The sequence below is a fragment of the Trichinella spiralis genome (assembly GCF_000181795.1).
Source record: "Trichinella spiralis strain ISS 195 chromosome Unknown Scfld2, whole genome shotgun sequence".
Taxonomy (NCBI): domain Eukaryota; kingdom Metazoa; phylum Nematoda; class Enoplea; order Trichinellida; family Trichinellidae; genus Trichinella; species Trichinella spiralis.
Window position 1 is genome coordinate 8,913,179 of NW_003526941.1, and position 25,415 is coordinate 8,938,593.

General features: G+C 34.1%; 4 protein-coding genes across 4 annotated transcripts; 2 read left to right on the forward strand and 2 right to left on the reverse strand.

Moving 5' to 3' along the window:
• The first annotated feature begins 2,104 nt into the window (after positions 1-2,104).
• On the forward strand, positions 2,105-2,499 carry Tsp_07006 (conserved hypothetical protein). The gene is made up of 2 exons (XM_003380812.1): positions 2,105-2,200; positions 2,233-2,499. The coding sequence occupies exons 1-2, from the start codon at positions 2,105-2,107 to the stop codon at positions 2,497-2,499; spliced, it is 363 nt and encodes a 120-aa protein (XP_003380860.1).
• Positions 2,500-10,242: 7,743 nt separating this feature from the next.
• Tsp_07007 (26S proteasome non-ATPase regulatory subunit 10) lies at positions 10,243-10,863 on the reverse strand. Its single transcript, XM_003380813.1, has one exon. The coding sequence runs from the start codon at positions 10,861-10,863 to the stop codon at positions 10,243-10,245; it is 621 nt and encodes a 206-aa protein (XP_003380861.1).
• A 4,089-nt stretch (positions 10,864-14,952) lies between these two features.
• Tsp_07008 (UbiD family decarboxylase) lies at positions 14,953-21,206 on the forward strand. The gene is made up of 19 exons (XM_003380814.1): positions 14,953-15,060; positions 15,139-15,207; positions 15,881-15,910; positions 15,966-16,095; positions 16,223-16,431; positions 16,501-16,720; positions 16,764-16,895; positions 17,050-17,235; positions 17,294-17,518; positions 17,657-17,953; positions 18,107-18,282; positions 18,361-18,510; positions 18,566-18,816; positions 18,872-19,200; positions 19,257-20,128; positions 20,159-20,504; positions 20,563-20,809; positions 20,859-21,013; positions 21,196-21,206. Exons 1-19 carry the CDS (start codon positions 14,953-14,955, stop codon positions 21,204-21,206), a joined length of 4,143 nt encoding a protein of 1,380 aa, XP_003380862.1.
• A 33-nt stretch (positions 21,207-21,239) lies between these two features.
• On the reverse strand, positions 21,240-22,647 carry Tsp_07009 (hydroxysteroid 17-beta dehydrogenase 6). The gene is made up of 3 exons (XM_003380815.1): positions 22,290-22,647; positions 21,545-21,970; positions 21,240-21,484 (listed from the first exon to the last, which is right to left on the reverse strand). Exons 1-3 carry the CDS (start codon positions 22,645-22,647, stop codon positions 21,240-21,242), a joined length of 1,029 nt encoding a protein of 342 aa, XP_003380863.1.
• Positions 22,648-25,415: the final 2,768 nt, after the last annotated feature.

A 25,415-nucleotide genomic window follows, 5' to 3' on the forward strand; every position in this document is an offset into this window, starting at 1 on the left:
AGCAGTAATATTGGTTATTCAGGAAGTATTGAAAGTTGTGGTGGAAAGACGTGATAGTTTTGAGATGTTTCCAGCAGCCTACTAGTGCAACGGACGTCTAGCGAGCGTGTTATCTAATGTTGTTATGGCTCTAGGCAGGGTTAGGTTGTTAGCGTTAGCGGCACTGGTATCCGGAATATAAGTATGATGAAAGTTAACCAGGGGGCAGCATAATACACGCACTTCCGCGATTCACGAAACTAAAGTTCCGGTACGGATTTATCAACTTTAGCTGCTGCAATATCAACTACGACAGTCTCATCTAAGGACAGAATTATACAGAGATATACAGCCAATCTGCAACAAGGAAATATATTTGAAAATTCAAAACTGACCTTGACGTTTACAATTCAGTCAAAATATAAACTATCTGACAAAAAACACCATAATAAAAACATTGACTTAGTCAAAATACGCCTTCGCTTGTTTGAATTTGAGGTTTGAAATGTCCTACATAAATGGAACTCATCGCAAAATGCTTTTCACAAAAATATAAGCACATTAATCTGCGCAAGCTGACGAACAAAATTAACCGTACAAAAAAATTTAATTTACCAAATGTTTCTGATAATCTAAATTTTGGAAATATAATATAAAGTTATAATATAAGGTTAAATGATTCTCTGCGCAAAAAGCGGTATTTTGCTGTGTTATGATAATATATAATGTATAATATAAAATACTATGCGCTTATTCATCCTGTTCTGTTCACAGTAAAATTCAATGCCATAAGCTAGCAAAAACTGAAAAATTCAACGTCTGCTACATTATTAAATCTAGACCCCGACATAAAATAACAAATTCAAATATACATATATGTATATATATAGCTTATTGTTTTTACTGTTTTTCAATTTTTGTCCAGATTAAAATTAAAGCGGGCTTAAATAGTTAAATATGCATGCATTGTTGCAAAAATACCAAGAAAGTATGTTTTAACATTACATTTTTACCTTCATCCAGTTTGTTTCACTTGCACTTTTGTTACGCAGCATAACAGTACGGAGAAAATCACTCAAATGAAATTTTAACTATGCATACAACCTTTACTTTCCTCTGATTGGTCTATTACTTTGTAGCCTTCTTATCAGTGAGTTGGCAATCGATTTACTGTATGTTACAGAATTTTTAATTATAAATTACATTTCCATAATCACAATATATTATAAATTAATGTTAAAATAATATTTATCTTCTCCATATTTTAGATGCTTGTTTTCTAACTTCGCATTTTTAATACAGTTACAGTGTGTTTTGTGAAATGCAAGGATTAATTATTTTTACTATTTCTTGATTTCTAAGTATGATTGTGAAAATATTTATTTCTGTTGCTAATTGAGGTAGAGATTTTGATTTTGCTTAATCCTGATTTTTATCAGGATTTACATTACCATGTTTCACCAGTGACTTAGGAATACATATTAACATGCATTTAACTGACATCATCGAATTTTAATGCTTTCATGTGAGACTGTCTGTTTTAATGTTCTATTGCTCTGTTTTGGCTGATTTGTACACTGTTTGTAGTCTCGTGAAAATTTTCCTATCACCTCACATTGGTTTCACGTCTATCGCCGGACTGAAAATCGTTTCAGCTTTTCAGTAATCAAAATTGTTTGAACTTTTGCACACATTCAAGAAAGAATTTCCCTTTCTTGACATATTCCGTAGTGGGAATTACTTTAATAACTGAACATGCTACAATAGCAAAAGCATCAACTCGATGTCTAACTGAATATTTGCTATTTGTGTGATTAATATTTTCCCGTTTTTGAAAGGTTTATAGTCATCTTATAAATTTGACAGCGTGATTTTGCTCATTTTTGGCGTCATAATGAAATGGAAGGTTATCAGCGTTACGTTGAATGATGAAATGAATTTTGTCTGAGACTTGATTGTATTTTTGGTTGTGGCTGCAATGTAACTGTTCACCTATCACATAGCCATTGATAAGATGCATATAATTGGTGCAAATGAAAGTGATGAAATGAAACACAAAATATTAGAAAATTATTAAAATGAAAAAAAATATATACATATATGAAAAAAGAGAAAGAAAAACGAAATGGAAGACATTTTCATTGAGATGTTAGCATTGCAATGCCAAGCGGGATGGAGGATGGAACGACTTTGTTTCCTTGAAGATCAAAAATATGTTGACGTGGAAAAGTGGTGCTGAGCAGCAATGAGCAGAAAAGTGACCAGCAGTATGAATGGCGCGGTTGGTGTTCTTCTGGAACCACCGCCGTTGCACCGATTTCCATAACAGCCACAGATATGCACATCGCCGACGACTATTTGATTGAGCTCTCGAGAATTGATCAACTGATTTCTGGGAAGCAACCGACATACGTCAACAAAAGGGAACCTGTGAGTATCCAAAGCAGAGCGGTTGAAGCCGGATATCAGCACTTTGTCAGCGCAACCGCGAATGTAATTGTAACCAAGAATAAGGCCTAGAAAATACTCACATTGAAAACAACTGTCCACAAATGTCCAGAAACAAAAAAAAACTAATTTTCCAGAAACTTTATATGAATGGATTGGCAAAAATAAAGCCCATTGAAAATTTTTAACATTTGAATTTTGTCTAAAAAATAAGATTCACCGAATAAAACAATCGACACTGACCGCTGAAATATTGTTCCTTCTATAAATCCTAGCTCTAATGCTACCTGAAACCCTGAACTGCAATACTCGTTAGCAATTTATAAAAGTAATCGACGTATAATTTAATTTCAATATGCTTATTATTATTATTATTATTATTATTATTATTATTATTACTCTAATTAATAATTTCATTTTGCAAAAGTGCCTGATAAAATTTGAAATTTAGAAAGGAAAAATCCACATTTACTACTAGTAGCAGAACTACTTCGAAGTAATATCAAGCTGTAAAAAACACATTTGTTCATTTGAATAGAAACAGCATTAGAAGAAGAAAGAAAATTCTCAATTTGCACATTAATCACCGAAGCAACTCTGCATTTATTCAGTTGCTTATTGTGCATCGTAATGGTATTTCTCTTTTATTACCAAAAATAAAATTGACTAATAAATGGGCAGGCTAATTATGAGTGAACAATGATTTCCGCTGTTTTCTTCTTTGCAAAGAAAAAAAACCAATGAATATAATAATCTGCTATTGAAATACTATTAATGGGAAAAAATGATGGCAAATTTCAGGCAAATACTTTCACAAAATTTGTGTAGCTGAAATTTTGAAAAATTTGTTGCATTCTGTAAAATGAATAACAGATAAATTAATAAGAAAAACAACAACTGTTATAATAAAACCGACAATCAAGTATAATAATACAGTAAAATATTGCACTGTTGTTGTTCCGTAGAAAGAACGAGAGAAATTCGCATGGCAGCAGATATTCGACTGAAATGGAAGAGTTGATGAGAAATGCATTGCTCAAATTTACTGAACAAGTGCTCAAAAATGCAATGATGAATGAATGATAAAAACATGGCAAAAAAATCAACTTAAATTAAAAAAAATGAGTAATAACTGAAAAGGTGATCCATGTGGGAACAATTTTTCATTCGCAAGTCAGTGATAATAATACTTTAACATGTAATGGAATTGAATACTGGATGCACGGCATTAATTGATGATAACGAAAGTTTGGAAAACGCGGCGTGGCAGGGGTTTGCAAAAAGCATTTAATAGAAAGATCGACGTCAAGAGACGTGTCTGGTCTTGGTTATAATTAATAGGTACGTTTTGCTAATTCAAAAGTATGCGATCAATCAAAACCATGAACCAAGGTATTGGATTGGCACTTTGTTGTTTACGATCAAATTGTTTACCCAATTCTTCTTTTCTTCACAAATCGCAGAAATAAATTTGCATTTATGCAAATGAATTTACAGTTACAGATAGTTATATAATATAAATATATATAGCAAACTTACAGCTAATATATTTGAATATGTGAAATTTTAGGAAAAAATTTCCTAAATCTATAAACGTCTTATATTGTATACGGTCATAAGCTAAGAAACTGCGTTGAAATACATTTCCGCAATAAAGTTTTGCTGTTTTTCAAAAAACAATAATGCAGAAAAAAATTAGAAAAAATATCTAACCGATCTACATTTGAAGCTGATATGAAAAAGCAACAACAAATGTAATTTTTTCAAAATCCAAATCATACACTTAGACTTTAAAAAATAAAAATGTATGAAAAAATTTATTTAAAAAATCATTTTTAAAATATATTTATGAATACTGTGTGGATGCTTAAACTGCACTTGAAAAAAAGCAAATAAGAGGAAATATTCCACGTTGAAGCAACTGCCAAGAAATATCATCATGATGTTATTATATTTTTAAGTTACATAAAAAAAATTATGACATGGGTGTATTTTTTCCTTCCTTTTTTTTGCTTTCAACGCAACACAACAAGTAGTGTTGATTAGATTTTTAGTAAAGATGAAATGAATTTGGAGAAGATAAATAATATGCACATTTGCATTGCAGAGAAATGCATAATGATGATGCATCTGCAATAAGCAAAAGACTTCAACAACAGATTAGAATAAATCTATTAATATTTGGAACTATTGTTTCTCAATAAATCAATAACACCAATAAATCAAACTGAATTTACTATATATTTTCATGTTCGATGATGATGATGATTAATTTCATTATTCACTTTCAAGCAATGAACAGATAAATTAGTCAATTGGTCGGCTTGAAATAACTTTAAGTTTTAAAATTTCATTCTGAAATGTATGAAAATTTGAATGAGCAAATTCATTTCCATACGTCATTCCCAATCACCAGGCAAGTGGGTTTTGCAACAACTATTCTTTCCAAATAAATTTCCCTAAATATCTACAGTAATGTGCAAAAAAATAATTTTCTCTCATCAATTAGTGATATTTCAGTTTGAGCAAAAACAACAGTTTGCCAGAAAAAAATTCTCTTCAAATTGTATAAAATTTAACTTCATTATAAAAAGACAATCAACTCTAGTAATTAACATTTCTACGTACATTTTTGGCATTGTGGAAAAAATTGCCAAAAAACTTGCAAGCAGTAATTGATGAATCAATAATTATTGTCATTAAAATGTAATAATTGCTTTCAATTAAGTTACAATAGTCAAAGTATTATGGAAAAAAAAATTCAACGCTCACCTCCTTTGATCTCTGGTTCTTTCATTGTCACGCATATGGTTGTACAATTATGCACTGGTATTCCACGTGACATGAACGGCTCGTTGCAACGATCTGTGAACAGCTCTGGGCGCCGGTATATGTACCTCATTGTTGACCAGTGCTCTTGGTAAGAAAATGACATACAACTGAAGCAATGGATAACGGGCAGAGCTCCTGAAAATGACAAAAAAAACAGTAATACAAATAGATTTTTGTTCTTGATTATTTGAAAAAAAACAGTTGCACAATTTATTATACAAATGAGAAAAAAAAATACGCAAAATTATCACATACCGTAAGATTTCATGTTGTAACCATAGACAAGAATGTCGGTAATTAATGTGAAAATAGCTATCAAATTTGTATTCATTAGTTGTTTACAAAAAAAAATTTCCCCTGAATAGTATGAATGAAGAAAAAGAAGAAGTAAAATAATATAATATAAAATAATAATAATAATAATAATAATAAAACAGAGCACAGCTGCTCAGCTTTTGCTAAGAAGCACCGGAACACCAAATTGGCACCAAATAGTTCAAGTAGCAGTAGGTTTTTCGCCTCAGATAAATGAAAATGAACGAGTTCAATAAAAGCAAGAAGCAAGCAGGCAAGCAAGCAAGCAAGAAATAGCATGTGACGTTTACGCACAAGTCATCTGCCACAACCATAAAGTCAAAGTGGACTTCACTTCATTCGGCTTTTTCAATCACGACTATTAATCTTGAAATTATTGAAAAGAATCATTTTCACGAAATATTTCGACAAATCAAAAAAAAACAATAACAATAAGATATATTAAAGTGTATCATTTTAAAATGTGATATTTCGGGCAGAGATGATTGTCGATCAATTTCAACCGGATGTATGAGATCAGAATGTGTATTTTGTGTTTTAATAAAAGAGAAAGTCAAACTTCTGAAATGCAGAAAAGTACTGTTGAAAAAGCAATTTATACTTCATTTGATTGTTCATTTAATGCTTCGTTTGTGAAAAAAAATATCTACTTCAATTAATTTCCACCTGAAAATGTATTAATTTTTGCAATTGAAACATAATTTAACCAACAAACGGACATGCATCACTACAAATATGTATACATAATTTCAAAGGTAATCGAATTATAATACAAATAAATTTATTCAAGAATTGTACCAATAAAATCATCCCTCAACTATATGCTGTTCACGTATATCTGATAACAGCAAATAAGGATAATCACAAAAATTATCAAAATTAAATTTGAAGTACTTTAATTGAAATTTAAATATTTAATTGTAATATCAATTTTCACTGCAGTTTATTTATTTATTTGGGTAGTCAGATATTTGGTTTGGTTAGCAATCATGAATTGATAAAAAGTGCATGATTGGGTAATTTTGATGATTAATACGAAAGTATTGTTTAAAAAATTACAAAACAGTCACCATATAATATGATCCTGCAACATTACAGGGCAAGCAAATTAAACAGCTCCAGCAAATTAGCAACTATCGACAAATTAAATAATCAAATAAATCCAACTTGCCATTATCAGAACAATTATACATATTACGACAAAATAAACAAACAATGACCAACAATCCATCCATATTGAATATTATGTTGCATTCGTAAGTAAATAGAGATCTTCTTTCCTAATCAAATTAGATGTATTTAAAATTTTCAATTTCTACAGAATACGTGCAATGGATATTTTTGAAACAAAGAAGAAAATGACTGTCATTTCAAAAATCATCACTACAAAATAAATAAATTACCAGAAATTATTTAAAAACAATCAAGTCGTTTTGAATTTTGCAATATATATAGAAATATGAAAAGCAAAAGTTTATTAGAATAATATTTATAACGATGCAAGAAGCTAGCTACAATAAAGTATTTGAAAAAAAAACATTTTTCTAAATAAACAATTCCCATTAGCGTTTTACCATTCGTTGGACGGTAATTTTCAAATGTTAATCAGCATAACATGAACAATTATGTTCAATTATGTAATAGAAGATGACGTTCAATTTAAAATGCATTATCAAAAGAACAAAAATACCTATATAATTATATTTATTTACATATTAAATATGAATCATTTTAAAATTATTTTTCCTGAATTACGTATTGAATTAATTATTAATATTGTAGTCGAATGCTAACAGAAAAGTGAAATTCAAATCACATTTTCCAAAGTTTAACCATTCAATGAATGCAACAAAATAAATCACGTTATCATATTATTATTGTCAACATGATCTATTTTTGTTTAATTAAATAAATAGTTTAGCATATAAAATGTGCGCGTACAAATATTTGATGAATCAGTCAATGCTTTCAGAAACGAAAAACAATTTCAGAAAATAACTAAATAAATGCAATTATTGCTCAAAAAGAAAAGAAAAAGTATGTATGCAAATTTTAATGATTATCATGTTCTAGTGAATTTGCAAAGAGAGCTTCTCTTTGCACGCGTGGACGAATAAATCAAAAATTGAACAACCGGCGGTGTGTGATTTTTGAAAACGCGCCATTTCATCATACACATTTCTCCCATAAACAGTCAATTATTGCGAGGTTGTAATTTTGAATTGCACATGCAAACAATTTCAACAAAGCATCTGATCTTGTGGAAGGGAAAATAATGAATATAGATAGTAATGGCAATTTTCAGGTTCATTAATTTGTTTGAAACCCCCTCACCGGCGGGGATGTGGAATTTGCAAAATTACAAGAAGAAAAAACATATATTTTTTTTCAAAATTGCACCAAGTCAGGTACAAGATTCGATTGAACTGTCATGCCGTATTGACCGAAGGAAAAGGGATTCAGAAGAGAGAATGTATCAATAGTGGTTTGCCCATTTTACAACATCCAACCAACTGTGAAACGAGCCCCGTTCAGAGCTGTTTTTGATCATTTGCATTTGTCTATTTATGATAATTTTATCATCACGTAGAATATTTATTTGAAAAATGCCCAACATTCAACGTTTCCATTGTTCACCAAATCGGCTGGTGGTCAAGTATTCAAAATCGATTAAACAGTGGTGAAATGGAGAATTGAATTTTCTCCCTCAACTCTTCCTATTCCAAGATGACAATTTGCAAAATTTCAAAGCTCAACAATCAAACAAAATTAAAATTAAAAATTAAAATCATTTTCCCCAACTGTAAATGCAATAACAACATATTTGAATAAATAAATGAAACAAAGACAACGGAACTTGCAAAATCCATACAACACCACTACTAGCCTGATGAGCAAAAATGAACAAAATTTGCAAAAACACATTTGTTGAATTGTTGATACCGTCTCATGGAAGAGTTTTAACAAAGGAATGCAAGAAAAAAAAAGCTGCATTTTAAAATTATCACTTGGCTGAAAGTGAAACTGATAATTAAAACGAGTCGACAATTTGAAAGCTAATCAAATATCATCGAATTAGTGGAAATTTGAAAATTAAGAAAATTAAAAATCGCATGTTGCAACTGTCATCCGCCCAAAATTCATCATCAGACAATATAGTAGAGAGAAAGTTTATTTTTAGAACAAATTTATATTTAAAAAAAGAAAATATTAAAACTTTTCAATAAATGAAAAACATTGAAACTGTACGAAGTTTCGTTGACAAATCATACGCAGCAGAGTGAGTTTGTTTGTAATATTATTAATGTTATTATTGGCATTATTATTGAATGAAATAATAATATATCTCGTTTTCAATGAAAACAAAGCTTCTGCCATCTGATTTTATTAGCTTCAGTTGTAAAGGAGATGCAATTAAAGTTTAAAAAAAATAACGGCTAAATGGAAAAATCAATCGCGTCATCAATCAAACTTTCCAGTACATTATCGTTAAGAAGAACATTATTTCAACAAAATTATCATAAAAGCCAAATGTACAATGCATGAAGTAAATTGAATGAATAGTTATTTTAAAAAAAAAGAAAAGAAAATTATTATTTTCACAAATCAAGACGAGTTTGAAAAATATAAAATCTCATGTATAGTTGTCAATAGTTCTGGAAAACTCATCACTTTGAGAAAGATGAACTTCAATTTCTAATGCGTGCAAACGTCAAAAATCTCATGGGATAACAAAGCAGATTAACGATTGCCAACCGGTGTCATTAAAAAAATATGCACATATATCATTCCATCCTCTCTTTTGTTTCTCCCCCTCGCACTGCTTTACTCAAATCATCATTCTCTCTTGCTTTTCCCTGCATCAGAACATAATTTATACACATTCAACTACAATGAAATGCTTCAGCTTCAGCTATATCAATAATCTCTCCAAACATTTGCATTGATTTAACTTCTATCATGTAATACAAATTGTTTGCAATCATTCCAAATGACAATCACTTTGCTAATCTATTAAAATTAAGCCGATCCAATTTCTTTTTCTCAACAAAGACACCAAAACAAAAAATACAATTCAAAATTTCTCCTATAATATATGAAAAATTTTTTTTAATAAAAACAAAATAATTAAAAATTAGTAAATTATCAAATTTTCTCTTTCATTAAATCATTGGTATGATTGAGCAAACATTCTTATCAACTTAAACATTCGTTTGACAATTCAACCAATTGATGATTTTTCATTGTTATTCATTAATTTAATGCTATTAACAATGTTGAACAATTATAATTCAAATTTCAAACAAATGAAGAAAATTATCCAATGGCATTGCAAACTAATAATGACTAATTTTTTCCCTATTGTGACTGAGCAAATTCATAATTATTCTTGAGGTCCATTTGATTACTAAAAATAATTTTTCTTCAAAGAAAATCTTAAATAATTTAACAATCTTGCAAAATTCTAAACCACTTCCATGCAGATGTTCTATTCAAATAAAAGTTATGTGGTGAATTTTTTAAAAGACAATTTGCATCCATTAGGCAGTGGGAAAGAAGAATGGGAGGAGGAGGAGAAGAAGAAAAAAATTTACCTTGCACAATGAAACAAAGCGTGACGAATGACAACAGTTTGAGGTGGATGAGAAGATTCATGTGGCATTGATATCAGCATGCGAAGGCAAAATTTGGAAGCCAACTTTTGCCACACCCCACCCTGGAGGGGCGAGTTAGAAAACGAGACAGCGACGAAAAGATCGACCAGTTGAATAAGCTTGAAAGACCAAATCCATAGACAAACGGAAAATAATCTAGAATGGATGATCCTTGAGATGTGCTTGCAGTGAGGTGGATAAAAGTCAGAAGCTGTGCGACGAGGTGCGGATAATTTGCACAGCGTTTTTGACTTTGCGTCGAAGTTCTATTGACTGTTGTCGCACCAAAAGCCGCGAGAGGGCACCATTGTTTGCTGTGTGTGCGTGTGTGTGGCGCGTGGTGTGAAATTAAGCGGAAAAATTGAGCACCGATGTCGGAAGCAACCTCTCCCCAAACCGCAGAGACAAAGCCGGATGTAGAGGTTTGAACGAGTGCTCGATCGAAAGCAAGCGGCAGAAAGCATCGGCTGGCCCATGGGTAATTTCTCTTCGATCGCCTCCTTCTCAGGCTGGCTGGCAAGAAGCGGGTGGCCCGTTCGACCACCTGCAACACCAGCACCACAATATTACGGTCGGCAGATGAGCCGAAGCCGTTACGACCACGCCCTAGCCGGTCCAGGAGACGGTTTTCCATAAGGGCGGAGCATCGAATTTCTGTTCATGGTATCGCAAATTGTCATTCCAAGCGGCTAAACTTTTCCGCTTGAAATGCCACCCGTGGTGGACAATTTTGCACCTCAATACACCTCACCACTGACGACGGTCAATTATTATCTTGACAAGGCTCAACAACCATCTTTCAAACTTCCGCCATTTAGTCAATGCACTTCAAAAGGCGCTGTTCCACTGGTCGATAATTTCCACTTTTACAAACAATAATTAATATGCAACAGAAAAGCCAACAAAAAAAACAAACTAATAATAAAACAAAGCAACTCTCTACTTTTATAATTCACCATACCATAAGATACCAAGGTTCACAAAATCTATTTTGTTTCCTCCGAAAATTTTATTTAAACAAATTTCTTGCTTTTTTTTATTCATTTCCAATTTTTCATTGTCGAATTGCAATTTGTTGTTAATTAATTAACCCGCTAAACTGTGCCACCAAACTACTAATCACAAAGCTCAGCTGAAGCTAGGCAAATTTCTTCTCCACGACATTATTCATCAATCGGTATCATTTTAATTAACGTTTCAGATGACGTGATGGAGAAATTAATAAACCCGTGAAAATTCGCGGTGCAGTGCAATTTGAAATTCCAAATTTCGTGTGCTTAGCTTTTTATAGCAGCAGTTGCACAATTTTGCATAAATAATCAATTTCGAAAATTTAAATAAATAACCGCGGAAAATTAGATTCTTTTCAAAAATAATGAATAATGAAAAAAAATCTGTTAGTCAATTGAAAAGTAATTACACCTTCTCATGAAACAAAAACCATCACTTGTCATTCTGTAATATTCACACGAAAAATCAAAAATCAAATTTTACCTTATACAACTATTCTCTCCACTGAAAATAGAAACCTCGTAAAGTTGATTAAATTGAAAAATTATAACTATCACATTTGGAAGAAAAATAATTCGCAATGGTTTTGAAAGTAACTTGATTATTTTTAATCATGTTTAAAACAAACGTTCCAATATCAACAAAAACCTCATGATTTCTATCACGCATTCAGTAATTATAGTTTTCACATTTTTTGTTCGACATCCCAGATTTATGTAATTTATTATGTTTTTTAATTAAAACAGTAACCTGACTTTGGAAAAAACCAACCATAAACAATGCTTATAAAAAGAAACAAAAATGCAAGTAAAAATTGTACCCATCTTTCCTTACTGTATATCATTGCATCTAACTTTTGAACAACAATTTTTTTCTGGAATATAAAATTCTATGAATAAATCACTAATAATGTGCTGAAAACTGCCGACAAATCTTCTTCATCTTCATAAACAGAATTAATTATCATCTCACTGAACATGTAGATTTTTTCAAAGTTAATTTTCGTCATGCACAACAAATGTAAAATAATTTGAAAATCGTCACTTACCGTCACTGACAGTTTTGTTCAATACCATTTCGCCATACAGTACTGCCATCCGAAATAAAGATAAATACATATCCATAGCTGGGCTTTCAGTGTGTCAGCACGTCCAACGTTCGGTACAGATGTTGTTGTCGTCGAACCGATTGAAACAATTTTTACATGATAAAATTGATCACCACGATCGTCTCCACTTAGCAGGGGGTCCGCATGTTGGTCCCAAAGGAGTGATCACCGTAAGGGAAAAAGGCTGGGTCGACAATTGAGACAAGCCAAAAGCGAGTAAAACCGTTTAGCCGGCGCAACACAGCCTGCTGGGATTTACCGATAATAGTGCCGCAAATTGCCGATTAGATGCTTCAATTTCGTCAACCAATCAATCTGAAATCGGTTACAAAATTCACTTAAAAAACCATTACATCATAACAACAAACAGTTCACATATTCCATTTCTATTTATCGAAATATTTTTTTCAATCTTCAATAATCTGATGCACTAATTTTTACTTCTAGTTGAAAAAAAGCATCAATTAAACTGTTTAAACTTTTTGATAGGCTCAATTTTCACCACTATCAATTTCAATGGTCAAAAGGCTAAACCAGTAATTGATATGCAATGTAATTACATGATCCCTAAAATGAAAAACATGCTTACTTCTTTCCGAAGCTAATTTCTTAGCAGAAGCGTATCCTATTTCAAGCTCAAATGCAACAATTATCACCATAGGACGGTAAAAGCAGAATTACTTATTAGCTATTCACAACCGCTCACGAACCAACCGATAACTCTAAGATGACGTTCATTTTTCAAAATAAATATAAACAAATAAACGCGATGAATAGATACGCAGAAATGAATTTAAACTTCTATACACAAGCGCTCACTTTCACAACAGAAAAAGTGTCCAATTACCTTCCTTGATTTTCCCGCGTCTCTTAACCGTTGGTGCTCTTTTCCGGTTTTTTGATCTCATTGACCTTTCAGAAGATGAATAGCATCTGCACCACATTCAAAAACTGTTCAAGGAAATAAGACAACTAAGTAACAATAAATATATGGGGCATTTTAAAACGACTTTAAACAAAGCAGTGCTAATTCAGCAGGTGCGGATTCTTGTAAACATTTTTTGAACTGACTACCTGACTGTCATTTAAAAAAATCAAGGTTGTGCAGTGAACTGTATCAATTATAGCAGGTAATTTGTGATATTATTTTTTAATTTACAATTTATTTTTAATTAATTTGCTCATGACACAGATTATCTTATTGTAAATACTTTTTTTAACTGAAATAAAATGAATTTCAATAGATACACAGTTTAAAGTTAATAAGTTTAAGTAACAAAATTATCCAACAGAAATAACTATTTTCAATATATTTATAAATATTTTAATTAGTTCCATTAATCTTATATATTACTGTAATTTATAATTTGTTCTTGCTTGTCACAGTATAGATCGGAAGAAGCACTTTTTTCTCGTTAATGCACAAACAAATTTAAATTTATGCACATATAAATTTTTCACTGAATCTGGATAAGTTTTACAAAATGCAACTTGATTTAAAATTTATTGTTCATTTTTTACTGACTAAAGAAGTGTAAAGATGTATAATTTCACAAAATTAACGAATAAACAATTAATCACTTATGGTTGTAAGAGGTCTCGAATTAACACGTGCTTCAATTTCGCAGAGAATGGTAACAAGTTATTCTCGGGTGACTAGTGCCTTAGCCAACACTCTACGGAGCGAGGTCTTAACGGATCTCTCCAGTCTTTCCCAGTAACCACCGCACCACGGTGCTCTCCTGTACGAAAATCTCCATTTCACATCTTCCTCTTTTCCCTTCTTTTCAATCTTCGAAAATGTAAAGTTCTCGCAGTCGTTCTTCTTTCATTTCCTTGGAACAAATCTCTGATATGTTTATCTGCCAGCTTAAATGTTCGAAAGTGATCCGTCTGAACTATGGACGTTCTCCCTCGTTGTGAAAAATGGCAAAACGCTTCCAAAAAGTTTTTGCCAGTCACATCTGGCACAGATAAAGGTGTTCGCTCTCGCAGACATACAAGTAAACAAGCAAATGTATGCCTTGGCGATCGTTTTCCTTTCCTTGACATAAAGAGGTCCAGCGAAGTCTATTCCGACGTTGTCAAAAGCATAGGTTTCGACTAGTCTTTCTTTGGTCAACGGGCCCATGATTACTAGTCGCGAATTTTCCTTTATGCAAATAACACATCTTCTCAGGACTCTTTTGACGGCACTTATTCCCTTTAATATCAAAAAAATCGACGTCTTATTGCCACCAAAGTTTGTTAAACGCCTTCTTTTGAATGTTACAGCGCTCAGCTTTGACTGTAGCCAGCATACACTGCATTGGTTCGTCTTCCCTGGGTGAAGATTCTCCGCTCATCTGCTCTGCCATCATCACTCCTGGTTCTGTAGAGTACTTTGCATATTTTCTTTCACTGATGATTCGCATCCTTCGATATCCAATCCTATACCTTTGCACCTCGCCGATCCATCGAATACAATTCCATATTTCGTTGTCGAATTGCCTTTTCTTACCACCACACGGTGTTGTACATACCAGATTTTTCCTTTATTTCCATTGCCCTTATCTATTTCTTCTGTTATGCTGTTGTCAAGATATTCTTTCAAAGTTTGTTTATATGCTGTCACTACATCCGGGTCTCTCCACATCGTTCTCTCAGTTTGCTGTAATCTTGCCAGTGCATGCTCGAAGTTGTCTGGGAATATCTTTAGATTGTTTATCCAAGGTAGTTCTACGAAGTACCTGGTTCCACTGTTGCTGATCGAGTCTTTAAGAAGCAAATTTGTCTTACTCACTTCATCAGACGGTTCTTCTATTGCCGGCTCGTGGCACCATAAGTAATGTAAGAAAAAGTTTCAATAATGATAATCAGGTAAATGCTTCCTGTACAGCTGTTGGCAGTATATCAATATATGCTCACACGTTTTAGGAACTATGTAATACGAGGTTTCGAGGATCGAAATTAGGAAAACAACGAAAATAATAAACAAAGAGTGACACACAAACTGACCACCACTGATCAGTCTGTCACTACTACTTTTACTCTGAACAATGAAAATACAGTAACGTTATAATGATGATCATACACAAATTCTACAGTAAGTTAGCATTTTGTTTATTAAAAAATTCTAACATCATTAAAACTGCTACACATTGCGAATTGAAAATAAATACAATTACCATAGCAATATTTTCGGTTACTTGTACAGAAAATTGAATTTCAATTCTTCTATTAAACATGAAAATCAAACCGCTTTATACGTAAGACTGTATGTTTTCTTGAATTTTTTGTTCTCTTTTCAGCAGATAATTTTTTGCTAAGGTTATGATTGTGATTTATGCATTTCGTATTAAAATTAGATAATAAGTTGATTCGAAGTTTAAATCATATTTTAAATTCAATTTTGAAGTTTTTTATTAATATTATTTATAGTTATTTATTAAATTAAATACTTTGAAATTATTTCATTAAATTATAAGCTGTTTCGTTTTTGCTACAATTTACTGAAATGTTGTTCAAATTTGTTAAAATAACTGTATTTTAGATTTCGTCTCTGAAGAAAATGAGATCCACAGTGAGTGAGAAGTATTTGTTGTCATTTTTAATTAAGTTATTTATTTATTTTTGAGATTGTGAGAGCCAAACGCACCGTTTGGGCAAAGTTGTTTCCAGAGATTGATGATGTTGAACAGAAAATCAACTTCAATGTGATGACCATTTCGCAGAAATATGGAATTTTGTTTGTTGCTTTAGGAAACGGTGATTTTGATGTCATTTTTTTGAATTCTTTATGAAAATCTAAAGTTGTATATATACAGATGTAACATAATTATTAAGTTTGAAAAGCATATGTAATTGAAAATGAAATTTTTGAATTTTACTTTAGTTGTGAAAATGTTTCCAACTTCGTTTGTTCATGGCATTGTCGAAAATTTTGAATACAGAATGAGTGAAACTTATGCAATATTGGAATCCACTTCAATATCTGTGCAGAACTGTGTTACTTGCATACAATGCAACTGCGCGGGTAATCGTTTAGCAGTTTGTGTTGACGATGGTGGCACACCGGCAGCTTTCATCTATGAAATTGAAAATGTATATTGTTGATAAATTGTTCAACATTATTGATGAAAGTTTCAATTAGGGCAGTTTTATCTGTTTTAGATAAATTCAACTTCTAAACACATTGCACGAATTCAAATTTCTTGTGGCCATTCTACCGGATTGAAAGATTTCCGTTGGAATCCCAACCTTACCGAATGTTTTTCAGTCGTTTTAAACGATGGGACGCTTTCTGTGATGAAGACTAAAAATAATAAGTTTCGTCTAGTTGGAAAAACAACTACAACGGATATTTTGTGCTGTATGTTTTTTGTTTGTTTAAGTTTATTTGTTTAAGTGATTTATTTGCTGTTTTCATTTTTAAGCGGCTTGGGAACCGTTGGGCAAGCGGTTAGTTGCTGGTTTGTCGAATGGTAAATTTTCCATTTATTCCGTTACGCTCAACCAGTGTTCCACTTTCGATCCTCCACCTAATCTACCGGCATCTAAATTTTCAGGTGAGAAACAAATATCACTGTAGTTATTTGTTTTCAATTTTTATTTCGATTATAACTTTTCTAATACTATTTTATGTATTGTATGGAATTCTTTTGCAGTTTGCTATTTTTGAATTGAATATTAATAATAATTTAAATTCTTTTATTATTTTAGTGATTGATGCTATATGGCATAATAATTCAGAAGTTTTACTTGTCTACGCTGCGGAAGACGACCGTAAGCAAACATTTTTAGTCCAGGCAACCGTTTCCAATCATAAGCCGCCGTCAATAAGTTATGGTCCACTTATCGATATCCAGCCACAAATATTTATTGACAGCTTTCCTAATTGTTCACGTCGTTATTTTTTGTTTTACTATGCAGAATGGTTATTGAATAGAATTTATTATTTTTGCAGTAGCATTCATTGTTGTTGTATTTAGGAATGTTTTGCTTTATTCGTCAACAGTTGGCTGTGAAGTTGTGGTGTTGATTCGTGATGTTGACTCCCAAAATTGGACTAGATGTGTTGAGACAGAATCTGATGATGATTATTTAGTATTTCCAACTAACTTGTATAAGGGAGATTTTTCAGCAGTTGGTATGGTGTTCGATCTCACTAATGAGAAGCCAACTAAAACGGGTCAGTGTTAGTAGGGAACATTTTTGCGCAGCTCATACGGCTTTAAGCATTAGTTTAACTGAAATTTAGAATTATTTGAAAACAGTTCTTTACCGATGATAACAGGTAGAATATTGGATAATTATAACTGCTTTTAAGGTGAAGGTGACACTTTTCCGCCGTTCCCGTATATTCATGTATTTTCAAGTGAAGCTGGTTTGATTTCATGGAGAATTGAACTCTTGAATAAGAGAGATGTGCCATTTTGTCGAGGAGTTGCTGCACCACAGGGATGTAAATTGGCTACACCAACATTAGTGAAACAGTCTGATGTGATCGTAGATGGACAGATAAGAGATGATAATAAGCAGTTATCATCTTCAAATACTGTGCATGGGCACAATTTATCCCTGAACCTGAATGCAGCCGCGGTTAATAGTGTTTCATCTGTTCTGGGTAAGGTTCCTCAAAAATGAACTGACGATGTAAATGTTCTGATTCTTGTTCTTTTCAAAATGAGCATTTCAATTTTCAAAGCATAACTTCTGGAATATTGGTCATATTTTAGTCTATTTTTAGTAATTTGAAATGTTATGAATAATTTTTCAGATCTAAGGGACAAATCATCAGAACATATTAGTGGTGTGAAAAGTTTGTCCTACATTAAACAACGCACTGATGAGAAACTTTCGACGGTATCGAAGTTGCAGATTCCTGGTAACGATCCTCTGGAATCTCCGGATGCAGCAGTAGTTTTAAATTCAGACGATGTGAATTCTTTGGTAGTAAAATGCAATGTTCAAATTATTCTGTAGAGGAGTAATGTATTAATTTGAAATTTTTTTTGTTCTCGTTGTTGTTAGATTAACATCTTGTCAAAAAAGCTGACAATTTCCAGAAAGCATTTTTGTGAACCAATCCAAAGTAAAATTAGTGACAATCTGTTGTCAGTTCTGCAATCTGAAGTGGAATTCTTTCAAACGAAGTGGAATGGCGAAAAGGAACGCCTCCAAGTAGTTTTTGTTTTTATTATTGGTATTTTTTCCATTTTAATGAAAAATTTTTCAGCACCTTGAACAGTGGTGTTCTAATTTACGTCTCATGTCGGTAAATATGCAGGCGTATTTAGAAACTATGGTGATGTATTTGGAGCAAGAACGTGACGGAAACCGTTACTGCAGTATGCAGGCATATCCGTTGGCACCGGAACAAGAGCAGCGAATGTTGAATTTGCACGTAATGCACGATCGTCTGCAAGCTGCTGTGGATGACATTTGCCAACAGGTGGCAGATATCCGACAAAACTTGAATCGTTATGAGTAAGTTTATTGACATTTGGTTGTGATTTTGCTTTTCACTTCTAATCATATTTAGAGATATGAATGATCCTCAAGCATGGTCGATGATTTGTAAAAGTTTCAGCAACATCCACAAAGCATCTGAATTACGCTTTAAGAGGTTGCGACAATTGAAAGATCAGTTGGAAAATTTGCCGTTTCAGGAACATTGTTCTTTGAATACTTCCATTTGTTCAAAGATTGAAGAATGGAAAAATGAAAATTCTTTTTCACGTATCGTATATCCTCCTCGGTTGTTTGAGACTGATGTAGAGAATAAGCAACCGTCCGTGAAACGTGACGCTCAGCGACGTCTCAAGCAGTATGTACAACAGTTTAAAGAGCCACGCATAATTCAAGTTGATCGTATGTTATTTGATATTTTTTACTTGAATTATTTTTAAATTTATGAATATTTTTAGCATTTCTATTTGAATGCTCATCAAAGGGCACTAATGATGAAACGGCATCTTTGTTTCGACAAACATTTTCTATGCCACAAAGCAGTTCAGTTTTACCAAAAGAAAAAATGCTTTTCACAAAACCGACTGTTCGTTCTCCTGTGGTTTTAAAAGTTGAAGATGCACATCCAACTGTGGAAAAACGGCAAAATGTTACAACAGTGCAGTTGTCCAACAAAGCAGATTTGACTTCCATCGGCAAGCAGGTTGTTGGAAAAATGCCTTCAACTCCAAGCAGTACGAAGGACGAAAATGTAAATTTCAAGCCAGAGGTGTCGAAATTTGTAACTGCACTAAAACATGAAGAACCACCGCTACTGACGGCAGAAATTGCCCCTACAATTTCGGTTGGAAAGTCGCTTTTTGAAACCGAGACAAAAAGTGAATTTAAGCCAGCAGAGTTCAAGTTTGTGCTTCCTACACCTGTCCAAACTTCTGTCGAAGAAACTGAAATCAGTGAAACGTTATCTACTGTTTCGTTTGCCGGTGCAAAAGTTTCTCAATCATGTGAAATTGAAGACAAACCGTCTGTAAAGAATGATGCGATATTGACAGCTAAACTTTCAGCTGACAAAGCTAATGACAAGGATGAGAAGAAAGTGGTGAACGGTGCTGCAGTTGAAAATGAAATGCCCAACAAAACTGTGGAGCAAGCAGCAGTTGAGCAGCAGCAATCTGCAGACGAAACTGTTGTGGATAGTAATAATTCACAGCCGTCAGCGGTGCTTGTGGATGAGAAGAATGAGGATGTGGAAAAATTGGTTGAAGAAGTACCAGCAGTTGCGAAAGAAGAGAATACAGTGGATATGGACTCGGAGGTAGCTGCGCCTCCGGTTGATATATTCAATGGATTCAGTTTCAAGGTAAATCAAGAGCCATCGGTCGGGTCTGATTTTTCTTTCTGCGGTTTGGGTGGCAAACCAACGCCCGAAGCTGCAGCCAGGAATGTGTTCGCTGGAAATACTTCTTTCGGTACTGCCGTGGTGAGCAAACCGTCTTCCACTGTTGCTCAGCCGTCATCTTTGGGCTTGTTCGGTTCAGCTACGACTTTTACTGCTCCATCCGGACCCAGCCTCTTCGGAGGTCAGGCTACGGTTTGTGATCCCGGACCTTTCAGCGGCGGCAGCGGTAGTGAATCAATAGCTCAGAAAGGCTTTGCGGTCTTTTCTACGTCAGTTTCGACCGCGTCAGTCTCGCCGTCAGCTCCAGGTAATTTTTCCCCCCATAAATTTCATCGCATTATTGCCAAGCTGTCGTTTTTTTTCAGCTTTCGGTTCAACGGGGGCTTCTGCGTTTGGCGGACCACCGACTTTTGGTTCAGCTCCCACTTTTGGCGGCAGCCCGTCATTCGGCGGCGCTCCAACATTCGGCGCCTCGTCGTCGCCCAGTTTCGGTTCCCCGCCGGCTTTTGGTAGCACTTCTCCACCAAAGTTTGGTCAGGGTCAAGGTTTGTTCGGCTCTTTGACGTCGTTTAATCAGATCAGTCAGCCAGCTACTGGATTCTCAACGTACATGTTTATTTATTTGTACAGTATATTGGTAATGAGAAATTTGCATATTCAGATTTGCCAATGCGAATTCAGTTAGTTTCGGTGCTTTGGCGAGCACTTTTGGCGGTGCAAGTCAAACCAATCCAGTCAGTAACACTGCGCTACAGCAGCAACAACAGCCACAACAACAACAACAACAGCAGCAGTCTAGCTTTACTCAGTGGCGAGGTTGATTGAAATCGAAAATTGAATATGAAATGTTTTATTTATAAGCAATTTATTAAAAAACAGAAAATCATTTAAAATTTAATATTTGTTGTTGTCGATGTTTTCAGAACTATTGAACTTGAGTGATTTTTTTTCTGTGAATTCAAATGCGTTGAATATTTTATTAAAATAATTGGTTGTAGAAAAAACATGATCATTTCTTCTTTCTGTTGGCAATCAAACCTAGTCATCGTTGGTAGTCTTGGGCTAGAATTGAAGAAACGTTGAACATGTTGGTGAATATGAACGATATGATTATGGCAATGCGCGTCGGCAAGTAAGAGCACGGAATCCATAGAAAGTACGCATCCCAGCCGACAGTGTAACGATAGCGGGGAAATCTGGAGACGATGGCTTCGAAATAAGCTTTGGTCACTACTTCGGTCTGTGTGCTGCAGAAGGTGCTCAGGAAATTTTTGTACCCTTGACAAGCTGAAAGACAGAGAGATGCGCTTCGCTGTTCTATCGAGGAAGAATAAGAAAATCGGTTACCTTCTAGCATATTTTTTCGTCTTTTCAATTCGTCCACGTCGTCGGCTGGTGGCTTTTCTTTTTCGGCCCATTCGTCCATTTGGTCGCCCGTGTTGGTAAGTGGGGTGTGGAAAAATCCCGGTTCAATTATTATGGCGGATGTTTTCCGATGAGCCAGTTCTTGTCTCAGCGCTTCCACGTATCCGGAGATGGCGTATTTGCTCGCCGTATACGGACCCAACATTGGCATGCCGATTCGTCCCAGCACGCTGGACATGAAGATGATTCTTCCGGCACTTTTCTGCACCAGATGCTTGAAAGCGTGCGTTACGCGAACCGTACCGTAGAAATTTACCGACATTGCTTGCATGTAATCTTCCGCTGTGAGCCAATCGTCCGGCTTGGTATAGCCCAAAATGCCGGCATTGTTCACCAACGCCCACAATTCTGAAACAGCAACAAAGTTAACTTGAACGTGAATCGACTGAATAAAAGCAGACGACAATGGTGATGATAATGTTTTTTACAAATGAAAGTCAACATAGAACCAGATCCGAGCCCAGACATACAAGGTAAGCAGTTTGTTTTTGAAATTTTACAACAATAGCGAAGCTATTTTGTGCGCGATTTGTATAAGTGATTTATTTGTAAAATGAAAAGAATGTAAAAACTAGTTTAAACGAATGTTACAAGAGGCTTCATATGTGTGTAGTATATATTCGTTGATTTGATTGATTGAAAATTGAAAAGCCAAAGCGAAACTTACCGTACGACCCGAGGTTGTTTTTGACAAAATTGTACGCCTGGTCGACACTGTCCTGGCTGGTCACGTCGAGCTGTATAACCCAACTGGGGCTGGGCGAGTCGATGGCCGCCAGAGCGGTGGTCACTTCGTCGACGGCTTGCTTGGACTTGCATGTGACGAAGGTCGGTATGCCGTGCTGGACCAAGTGGAGGGCCAAATTTCGACCGAAGCCAGTATCACATCCGGTGATGAATACCGCCTTTCTGTGCAAGTTGTCGACGACGAACTGGCGTCTCAGCAACGTCTCGACCAGCTTGCAGGCGACGAACAGAATTATACAGCCGACGACGAATTGTGAACTGCCGTCGAATGGGTACATGATATCATGTATTTGAAGAGGGGGAAAAATTGTTTCTCCGTTGACTGATTTCAACACGACAACGCACAGATAAAGCCGGCTGCCAACGTCTACTGTTGTGATGAGCAGCACGTTTGTCTTGTCCGTCCACTGTTGGACGAGATTTCCAGTTTGATTTTTGTTGCCAGCTGACCTCGACCTTTGCACCGGGACGTGGAAATAGCCGAATCGACGACATTGAAGACGTCTGGGTTCAGTTGGAAAAAATTCCCAACCAACCAACCAACCAACCAACCGGCTTTGCTTTTCTAGGTGAACTGGTTGCATGGTTTCTTCCGTCGGGTGGGGCTTTATTTTATTTATTTTATTGTATTCCATTCAAATGTCCACACCAGTCCATAAGTCCTCTTTGGCCACGATCTTTTCAACCCCTTTGAATGGAAATGAATTGTCGTCGATTTTATTGATTTTTTGTCATCAATAATGGAAAAGCAGAAATTTTTCCACTCTCAACCGAATCTTGCTTGCATCGTCGTCGTCAAATTTGTACGGCAATGTAAAAGTTAACACACATATATATGTATACATTCGCGCATTATTTACCAATATAATAATATATCAGCGTAGAATCGGACGGGAGGCGGCTACTGGTAAAACGGTTCCAAACCGGTAGTTGGATTTGTTCCAAATTGTATAATATTAACCTGATTTTCTTGGCAATTCATTTCTCTCGTTTGCTTCTTTTTGAACATTAATTATTAATACATAATTAATGCGACGATCAATTTCAAATATGACGAGTACAACATTTAACACTGTTGTATCACCCAGTTTAATCTTTGAACATTGAACAACCGAGGTCATCATCATCATCATCATCATTACGATCATCTTTTGGCAACTTTTCTCTTCTCTCGCCTTATCTTTTCTGATTGATTAATGTTCGAATAGTTTCAATTACGTTTGATCAGTTCAATTATTCTTTTTTCCAAGCGTCAACGTGAATTCTTTTTCTTTTCAATTTAATGCAAATTAGCTTATTTTGCCAACTGTACTATGTTTAATGGAGACGTTTGTCATTCTTGAACAATTTCAATTAGGCAAATGTACGTGACAAACATTACTTTGTCGAGCATTACTCCCTTCTTACGTGTCTGATCTGAAAAGTTGCAATGAAGTGAATTATTATTGTTGCTGTCGTTTTGATTTATTTTTAAATGAATAAGAAAGTAGCAAGTGAATAATTTTGAAAAACAAAAAATAACTGATGCCATTTTTGATATTATTCATTCTCTTCGGATGAGCATTTCCCAATTTTGAAGTCACCTTGTAAAACCTTTTCAAAAACATTCTCTCTGCACAATTCAAATTTTGCCATTTTATATAGTACTTGCTTGTCAAAATGTGACAGTACTATTGTAAATTTTTGAATTGTTGAATATTTTGTTCGCTCGTCATTTTTTACCATTCTCTGACCCTCAATGGAACATAAGTACAGTGTTATCATCGGTATTTTAAAAATTTTAAAAGTTTTGATTTGGAAAAAAAAAATCTTCATTTCGAATTATTTCTAAAGGTGATTTTTTTTTTCTTTTGTGTACAGTTCATCTAATTCAGATTTGAAATGTTTTTTTAATAGCAAATGTGGAATTTTGAAAAAAAATTGAATATTCTTTTCCAGAAGAATTTGTGTGTGTGTTGTTGTGGTTGTTGTTTGTATTTGAGAATTTGTGTTATTTTATTTATTTAATTAATTGATTGCTTAATGTATTTATGTGCAGTGAAGTTTAATCATGATATCGTGTTTTATGTTGTATATCATGTTTTTTTTCTCATGCATGGTGTTGCAAAGCCGAATGTTGCTCATTGCAACTGCCAGTTTTTTTTCATACAGAACTTTTGAACAGTTTGTATAGCCTATTTTTGAAAACTTAAGCTTCAGATAATGCTTGTGTGTTTGATTAGCTTGAACTCAAACAGAATAAATAGTTTACGCTTTTCTGCTACTACTAATTTATTCTTCTCCTTCGTGCAGTAGTATGTTGGAATTTTTGTGATAATCTCTGTATGATAATCGGTCAGAGAATCAGTTGTTGAATACATTCAGTCAAGAGGTCAAATTTGTTTTATTATTTCAAAATTGTTAATTTTCTTAAAAAGAATTCTTTTTTTTTGTTTCAAATACTTTCACAACTGTTTCTGCAGTATATTTTATAATATTTATTATTGATTTCATCTGGCTATGGTTATGATTATTATTTGATGTTCTTAAACGGCATTGGTTTATCATTTCAAACTACTACTACTATTCAATAACTTAACTGAGAGCAAACAACTGAATTACTCATTTCTCTCTGGTCGCTGTCTTAGCTTGCTTGCTTACTGAGAGAATGCTGAACTTTTTTCTTCCTTCTTGCCCATAGCAATAAAAATAATCTCTTCTAGAGGAAAATCTACTTTTGCGCTAGGCTATTATTTATTACTTATTAGTTGTTAATGGTCGGGCAAACGGGCATGTTTGGCACACATGTATATAAATTATGATGGAGCGAGCAGTGTATTTTATATCAACAATGGTCGTTTGATACGCGGCTGTGGTGTTTTGCAATGAAAAATGCTGGATGACGTTGATGCTGATGATGATCACAGAGAGAGCTAGTGAGAGTGAGTGGTTGTAGGATGAAGATGAGGACGTGCTGAATGGTGATGATTTTTCGCTAATCCTTCCGAGCGAACGGATGTGAGCTGCGAGTGCTAAGCTGATATCGCAGCAGCTGCAACGATGCAAA